General features: G+C 47.2%; 1 protein-coding gene across 1 annotated transcript in view; it reads right to left on the bottom strand.

Annotated features, from left to right (window-relative positions):
• Window positions 1–9,512, bottom strand: part of ASPDH (aspartate dehydrogenase domain containing) — a 251,818-nt gene that overhangs the window by 26,295 nt on the left and 216,011 nt on the right. Inside the window, exon 4 of the mRNA XM_088473824.1 lies at window positions 8,022–8,171. Coding sequence (XP_088329950.1) covers window positions 8,022–8,171 — 150 coding nt within the window. The remainder of the gene's footprint in view (window positions 1–8,021; window positions 8,172–9,512) is intronic.

The raw sequence follows: 9,512 nt of genomic DNA, 5'->3' as shown, positions 1-9,512 counted from the left end.
AACCCCCGCCTCAGCCGGCCAAGGGACACCCCTCCTGCTACAATACAGTATTACAGCTATCGAAGGTGCTAACATGGAATTATTGGACCTCTTGGCAGATTATTGGAGGATTGGGCAGGTAATTGAATAGTGTATGGCAGTGACTATCAGTGATGATCATACAGTCGGCCATGAGAAATCGTACAACCTGCCTGACTGACCTGATCATTTGTCAGACACATCTGTCAGTGTTTGTGCTGCCGCGGGCGCCTGCCTGTCTTTTCCGCTGTTCCTGCACGGTGGAGGAATACAGACATTATGGGCCATACACTGTGACATATCTCAGTCACCATATCTGAGGGGTGATGTCAGTCAGACAGACAATTTATGTGACTGACAAACATTTTATCCCACAGTGTATGCCCGCAGGAGATTGAGGAATGTTACACACATACCACATACATTATACACACATGGACAGATGACACATACACATAAACACACACATCACACATACATTATACTAGGGGTGAGCGGGTTCGGATTTCTGAAATCCGAACCCCCCCGAGCCCCCCCGATCCGAGTCCGATCCGAGTCAGGCTCGACTTTTCCCGCCTGACTCGGATCTGACATAGAGGCAAAACGTCATCATCCCGCCTTCCGAGTCTCGCGGGTTTTGGATCCTATATAAGGTACCCGCGTCGGCGCCATTTTCTCACTCGGCTGTGGACAGTGAAGAGGGAGGGTGGGAGTTAGTGCTGTGTAGTGTAGTGTAGTGTAGTGCTGCTGTTGTCCACTACTTCAAAGTCCATAGGGGCTGGCTGTGTTGTGCTGTGCTGCTGTTGTTAATAGGGGCTGTGTCCACTACTTCAAAGTCCATAGGGGCTGGCTGGACTGTGTTGTGCAGTCAGTTCCAAAGTCCTGTGCAGTGTCCCAGTCCTAAAGGGGTGCTGTAGTGTTGTCCAGGGGGTGCTCTGTCCATCAGGGGTGCTCCCCCCAAGTGCTAAAAAAATAATATATTTTCTGTGTTTGTGAATTGTGTGCGCAGTAGCCGCACGTGCATCAACAAAGTAGTGCCAAGCGTGCGCCTGTGTCATAAGTAAAGGGCCGGCTGGCTTGACCGTTAAGGGTGCTGTAACCCCCGAAAGTACACTCCAGTCCAAACCAAAAAAAAAATTATTTTCTGTGTTTGTGAATTGTGTGCGCAGTAGCCGCACGTGCATCAACAAAGTAGTGCCAAGCGTGCGCCTGTGTCATAAGTAAAGGGCCGGCTGGCTTGACCGTTAAGGGTGCTGTAACCCCCGAAAGTACACTCCAGTCCAAACCAAAAAAAAAATTATTTTCTGTGTTTGTGAATTGTGTGCGCAGTAGCCGCACGTGCATCAACAAAGTAGTGCCAAGCGTGCGCCTGTGTCATAAGTAAAGGGCCGGCTGGCTTGACCGTTAAGGGTGCTGTAACCCCCGAAAGTACACTCCAGTCCAAACCAAAAAAAAAATTATTTTCTGTGTTTGTGAATTGTGTGCGCAGTAGCCGCACGTGCATCAACAAAGTAGTGCCAAGCTTGCGCCTGTGTCATAAGTAAAGGGCCGGCTGGCTTGACCGTTAAGGGTGCTGTAACCCCCGAAAGTACACTCCAGTCCAAACCAAAAAAAAAATTATTTTCTGTGTTTGTGAATTGTGTGCGCAGTAGCCGCACGTGCATCAACAAAGTAGTGCCAAGCGTGCGCCTGTGTCATAAGTAAAGGGCTGGCTGGCTTGACCGTTAAGGGTGCTGTAACCCCCGAAAGTACACTCCAGTCCAAACCAAAAAAAAAATTATTTTCTGTGTTTGTGAATTGTGTGCGCAGTAGCCGCACGTGCATCAACAAAGTAGTGCCAAGCGTGCGCCTGTGTCATAAGTAAAGGGCCGGCTGGCTTGACCGTTAAGGGTGCTGTAACCCCCGAAAGTACACTCCAGTCCAAACCCCCAAAAAAATAATTTTCTGTGTTTGTGAATTGTGTGCGCAGTAGCCGCACGTGCATCAACAAAGTAGTGCCAAGCGTGCGCCTGTGTCATAAGTAAAGGGCCGGCTGGCTTGACCGTTAAAGGGTGCTGTAACCTCCAAAGTACACTTCAGTCCAAACCAAAAAAAAAATTATTTTCTGTGTTTGTGAATTGTGTGCGCAGTAGCCGCACGTGCATCAACAAAGTAGTGCCAAGCGTGCGCCTGTGTCATAAGTAAAGGGCCGGCTGGCTTGACCGTTAAAGGGTGCTGTAACCCCCGAAAGTACACTCCAGTCCAAACCAAAAAAAAATTATTTTCTGTGTTTGTGAATTGTGTGCGCAGTAGCCGCACGTGCATCAACAAAGTAGTGCCAAGCGTGCGCCTGTGTCATAAGTAAAGGGCCGGCTGGCTTGACTGTTAAATGGTGCTGTAACCCCCGAAAGTACACTCCAGTCCAAACCAAAAAAAAATTATTTTCTGTGTTTGTGAATTGTGTGCGCAGTAGCCGCACGTGCATCAACAAAGTAGTGCCAAGCGTGCGCCTGTGTCATAAGTAAAGGGCCGGCTGGCTTGACCGTTAAGGGTGCTGTAACCCCCGAAAGTACACTCCAGTCCAAACCAAAAAAAAAATTATTTTCTGTGTTTGTGAATTGTGTGCGCAGTAGCCGCACGTGCATCAACAAAGTAGTGCCAAGCGTGCGCCTGTGTCATAAGTAAAGGGCCGGCTGGCTTGACCGTTAAGGGTGCTGTAACCCCCGAAAGTACACTCCAGTCCAAACCAAAAAAAAAATTATTTTCTGTGTTTGTGAATTGTGTGCGCAGTAGCCGCACGTGCATCAACAAAGTAGTGCCAAGCGTGCGCCTGTGTCATAAGTAAAGGGCCGGCTGGCTTGACCGTTAAAGGGTGCTGTAACCCCCAAAGTACACTCCAGTCCAAACCAAAAAAAAAATTATTTTCTGTGTTTGTGAATTGTGTGCGCAGTAGCCGCACGTGCATCAACAAAGTAGTGCCAAGCGTGCGCCTGTGTCATAAGTAAAGGGCCGGCTGGCTTGACCGTTAAGGGTGCTGTAACCCCCGAAAGTACACTCCAGTCCAAACCAAAAAAAAAATTATTTTCTGTGTTTGTGAATTGTGTGCGCAGTAGCCGCACGTGCATCAACAAAGTAGTGCCAAGAGTGCGCCTGTGTCATAAGTAAAGGGCCGGCTGGCTTGACCGTTAAAGGGTGCTGTAACCCCCAAAGTACACTCCAGTCCAAACCAAAAAAAAAATTATTTTCTGGGTTTAGCCGCACGTATATATCAAATCGATATAACATAAATGGAGGACCAAACTTTCTCCGATAAAAATAAAATAGAGAAAGATCAAGAACCACTTCCTCCTAGTGCTGAAGCTGCTGCCACTAGTCATGACATAGACGATAACATGCCATCAACGTCGTCTGCCAAGGCCGATGCCCAATGTCATAGTAGAGGGCACATACAATCCCAAATGGCAAAGTTCAGGAAAATGACCTTGAAAAAGACATTTAAATCAGCTGAAGAGAAACGTAAACTTGCCAATATGCCATTTACGACACGGAGTGGCAAGGAACGGCTAAGGTCGATCCCTAGTATGTTCATGACTAGTGGTTCAGCTTCACATGACGATGGAAGCCCTCCTCCCACTAAAAAAATCAAAAGAGTTAAGCTGGCAAAAGCACAGCGAAGAACTGTGCTTTCTAAGAAGATATCACAAATCCCCAAGGAGAGTCCAAGTGTGGTGGTGGTTGCGATGCCTGACCTTCCCAGCACTGGACGGGAAGAGGTGGCTCTTTCCACCATTTGCATGCCCCCTGCAAGTGCTGAAAGGAGCACCCACAGTCCACTTGCTGATATGCAAATTGAAGATGTCACTGTTGAAGTACAACAGGATGAGGATACTGGTGTAGCTGGCGCTGAGGAGGAAGTTGGCGAGGAGGATTCTGATGGTGATGTGGTTTGTTTAAATCAGGCTCCGGGGGAGACAGTTGTTGTCCGTGGGATGAAAAAGCCCATCACGGTCATGCCTGGGCAGAAGACCAAACATTCCACCTCTTTGGTCTGGCAATATTTCTATCCAAATCCGGACAACAACTGTCTTGCCATATGTACCATATGTAAAGGTGAAATAAGTAGGGGTAGGGACGTCAACCACCTAGGAACATCCTCCCTTATACGGCACCTGCAGCGCGTTCATAAAAAGTTACTGTCAAGTTCAGAAACTTTGGCTAAGACCGTAAGCAGTCCAGGGACACCTAAATCCCGTTGTCCTGTTGTATCCAAGCGCCTGCAAACCACACCGTCAACTCCCTCCTCGTCAATTTCCTCCTTAGTCAGGATCGGAAGTAGTCCTGCAGGCCATGTCACTGGCATGACTGACTCTCCTATCCGGGATTCCTCTGGAGGATCCTGCATTGCTACGCCTACTGCTGCCGCTGCTGCTGTTGCTGCTGCTGGGAGTCGTTCATCATCCCAGAGAGGAAGTAGGAACACCACTACTTTTACTAAACAATTGACCCTCCAACAGTCCTTAGCGAGGAGGATGAAGTACGACAGCAGTCATCCTGAAGCAAAACGTATAACTGAGGCCTTGACTGCTATGTTGGTGTTAGACGTGCATCCGGTATCCGCCATTAGTGCAGTGGGATTTAGACAATTGATGGAGGTAGTGTGTCCCCGGTTCCAAATCCCGTCTAGATTCCACTTCACTAGGCAGGCGATACCGAGACTGTACAGAAACGTCAGAAAAAGTGTCCTCAGTGTCCTGAAAAATGCCGTTGTACACAATGTCCACTTAACCACGGACATGTGGACAAGTGGAACAGGGCAGACTAAGGACTATATGACTGTGACAGCCCACTGGGTAGATGTATCACCTTACGCAGCAACAGCAGCAGCGTCACCAGTAGCAGCATCTCAGAAACGCCAGCTCGTTACAAGGCAGGCTACGCTGTGTATCACCGGTTTCAGTAAGAGGCACACCGCCGACAACCTCTTAGAGAAACTGAGGGAAATCATCGCCCAGTGGCTTACCCCACTTAGACTCTCCTGGGGATTTGTTATATCTGACAACGCCACCAATATTGTGCGGGCATTACATCTGGGCAAATTCCAGCACGTCCCATGTTTTGCTCACACAATAAACTTGGTGGTGCAGAATTTTCTGAAAAGCGACAGGGGCGTGCAGGAGACGCTTTGGGTGGCCCGAAAAATTTCTGTCCACTTTCGCCATTCAGCGACTGCGTGCCGAAGACTGGAGCGCCAGCAAACACTCTTGAACCTGCCCCGCCATCACCTGAAGCAAGAGGTTGTGACGCGGTGGAACTCAACCCTCTATATGCTTCAGAGGATGGAGGAGCAGCAAAAGGCCATACAAGCCTATACATCCACCTATGACATAGGCAAAGGAGGGGGTATGCACCTGACTCAAGCGCAGTGGAGAATGATTTCCGTGTTGTGCAAGGTTCTCCAGCCCTTCGAACTTGCCACACGTGAAGTCAGTTCAGACACAGCCAGCTTGAGTCAGGTCATTCCCCTCATCAGGCTTTTGCAGAAGCAGCTGGAGAAAGTGAAGGAGGAGCTAAGACGGAGCGATTCCGCTCGGCATGTGGGACTTGTGGATGAAGCCCTTCATTCGCTTTGCCAGGATTCCAGGGTGGTCAATCTGTTGAAATCAGACCACTACATTTTGGCCACCGTGCTTGATCCTAGGTTTAAAGCCTATGTGGTGTCTCTCTTTCCGGCCGACACAAGCCTGCAGAGGTGCAAAGACCTGCTGGTGAACACACTGTCAGCTGAAGCGGAACGTGACACGTCAACGGCTCCTTCTTCATTTTCTCCCGCAACTGGGGCTGCCAGGAAAAAACTTAGGTATCCTAAGCAACCCGCTGGCGGTGATGCAGGGCAGGCAGGACCAAGTTTGGACATCTGGTCCGGACTGAAGGACCTGGCAACAATTTCTGACATGTCTACTGTCACTGCATATGATACTGTCACCATTGACAGAATGGTGGAGGATTACATCGGTGACAGCATCCAAGTAGGCATGTCAGACAGTCCATACCTGTACTGGCAGGAAAAAGAGGCAATTTGGAGGCCCCTGTACAAGCTGGCTCTATTTTACCTGAGTTGCCCCCCCTCCAGTGTGTACTCCGAAAGAGTGTTTAGTGCAGCCGGGAACCTTGTCAGCGAAAGGCGTAGGAGGTTGCTTCCACAGAATGTGGAGAAGATGATGTTCATCAAAATGAATTATCAGCTCTTCCAGGGAGACCAGCCTCCAGAAGGTACAGAGGGACCTGTGGTGGTGGATTCAAGTGGGGACGAGTTAATACTTTGTGAGGATGAGGATGTACACACTGAAGAGGGTGAGGAATCGGTGGATGAGGAGGATGAGGATGACATCTTGCCTCCGTAGAGCCAGTTTGTGCAGGGACACATTAATTGCCAGCTTGTTTTGTGGGGGCCCAAACGAACCAATCATTTCAGCCACAGTTGTGTGGCAGACCCTGGCGCTGAAATGATTGATTTGTTAAAGTGTGCATGTCCTGTTTATACAACATAAGGGTGGGTGGGAGGGCCCAAGGACAATTCCATCTTGCACTTCTTTTTTTTCTTTGCATTATGTACAGTTTGGGGCCTAGTTTTTCTAACTGCCATCCTGTCTGCCACTGCAGTGTCACTCCTAGATGGGTCACGTGTTTGTGCCACCCACTCGTGTCGCTTAGCATAGTCATCCAGCTACCTCGGTGCAACCTTTTGGACATGAAAACACTATTGTGAGGTGTGAGGTGTTCAGAATAGACTGGAAATGAGTGGAAATTAAGGTTATTGAGGTTAATAATAGCATAGGAGCAGAGAAACCAACAAATTCTGTGATTTTAGCTGTTTTTATGCTTTTTAAAAAAAAAATACAGATCCAAAACACAAAACCCAGAACCCAAAACACGGAAGGGTGGTTTTGGCAAAACCAATCCAGATCCAAAACACGAAGAAAGATCCAGATCCAAAACCAAAACACAAAACACGAAAAGTGGCCGGTGCACACCCCTACATTATACACACATGGACAGATGACACATACACATAAACACACACATCACACATACATTATACACACATGGACAGATGACACATACACATAAACACACACATCACACATACATTATACACACATGGACAGATGACACATACACATAAACACACACATCACACATACATTATACACACATGGACAGATGACACATACACATAAACACACACATCACACATACATTATACACACATGGACAGATGACACATACACATAAACACACACATCACACATACATTATACACACATGGACAGATGACACATACACATAAACACACACATCACACATACATTATACACACATGGACAGATGACACATACACATAAACACACACATCACACATACATTATACACACATGGACAGATGACACATACACATAAACACACACATCACACATACATTATACACACATGGACAGATGACACATACACATAAACACACACATCACACATACATTATACACACATGGACAGATGACACATACACATAAACACACACATGACACATACATTATACACACATGGACAGATGACACATACACATAAACACACACATGACACATACATTATACACACATGGACAGATGACACATACATTATACACACATGGACAGATGACACATACATTATACACACATGGACAGATGACACATACATTATACACACATGGACAGATGACACATACACATAAACACACACATGACACATACATTATACACACATGGACAGATGACACATACACATAAACACACACATGACACATACATTATACACACATGGACAGATGACACATACATTATACACACATGGACAGATGACACATACATTATACACACATGGACAGATGACACATACATTATACACACATGGACAGATGACACATACACATAAACACACACATACACATAAACACACACATACACAAACAGACTGCATAAATCCCTTACTTTCAACGTTCCTCTGTCAGCCATTTTCTGAATGTCTTCTCCCCCCCATAAAGCCCCACTGGGAATATATAATGTGTGTCCTGAAATGGCCGCTCTCTCTCGTAGTTTGCTCTCAGTGTCTTGATCAGCTAAGGCGGTGGGGGATCCAATCTGGAATATAGAGAAAGAAGTATTGAATCCAAGAAGCAGTCAGCAGCAGCCATCATAGGGCCGTATTCAATTAGTTTTGCACCCGCAATAAAGTTTTGCCTGCCAGACTTTTCGCCTACATCGTTTATTTTAGCCGCGGAAACTCATCATGCGCATAACCCACTATTCGCCCTATTCAATTCCAAAAGATGCGAAAAAGGTGTCACGCGAAGTCAGAACAGGCGCAAAGTAGTGTCAGAATCGGGGAACTCAGCCTAAACCCCCCAAAGAGATGAAGCAACATTGGGGATCAATGTAGATGTCCCCGAATAGCCCTAGTGAAACTGTTTGGGGTACTTACGTTGGTACAATAGCTTCTTATTAGCGTCTTTGCACAAGTGGTGCAGAATGGCGTAAAGCTGTATTTTTTGGAGAAAATAAGTATTCCTGACAAATTTGGGGTACCTGAAAATGGGTGCAAGCATGTTTTATGTCTCTAAAGTGAACTTTTTAACCAGTCTGAGGCCAAAAGTGCCAATGATGACCATCCTCTAGTCCCCGTAAGGCCTGTCCGTTAGTCCGTGATTGTGGCACCAAGATCCCTCCTAGAGGCTCAGCGTGTCTCACCTATCTTACAGGGTAGACTGTCCCGGCTGTGTCAAACCAGAGACACCAGGACTGTCACAAGGAGTATCTTGGCGGCCTGAAGGTGAGAGCCACGGGGTGTGAGAGGTAAGTGTCCTGCCACACCTGCACGGAGGCAGGCGCACAGAATTCACCACCCATTGCTTCTCTTACATTTGGCGTAGCTGGCAGGAATTAAGGTGTGATAAAGGCAGTAATTAAATACCACAGTAATTAGTAATAGGTGAGTACCAAAAGGATAGTGAGAAATACTGCTCAGTATAGTATGGTGCACGTGGCTGCTGTATCCCATATACAGGTGTAGGTAATGGGGTGTGAGCAGATCTGCCTCCTATACCCTGGCAGTATGAAGAAGGATATTGGCATCTGCTGTATCCCATATACAGGTGTAGGTAATGGGGTGTGAGCGGACCTGCCTCCTATACCCTGGCAGTATGAAGAAGGATATTGGCATCTGCTGTATCCCATATACAGGTGTAGGTAATGGGGTGTGAGCAGACCTGCCTCCTATACCCAGGCAGTATGAAGAAGGATATTGGCATCTGCTGTATCCCATATACAGGTGTAGGTAATGGGGTGTGAGCGGACCTGCCTCCTATACCCTGGCAGTGTGAAGAAGGATATTGGCATCTGCTGTATCCCATATACAGGTGTAGGTAATGGGGTGTGAGCGGACCTCTCCTATACCCTGGCAATATGAAGAAGGATATTGGCATC

The sequence above is a fragment of the Taudactylus pleione genome, unplaced genomic scaffold (genome assembly GCF_031769625.1).
Source record: "Taudactylus pleione unplaced genomic scaffold, aTauple2 ptg000141l, whole genome shotgun sequence".
Lineage (NCBI taxonomy): Eukaryota > Metazoa > Chordata > Amphibia > Anura > Myobatrachidae > Taudactylus > Taudactylus pleione.
This window is presented reverse-complemented; position numbering and strand designations above follow the sequence as displayed.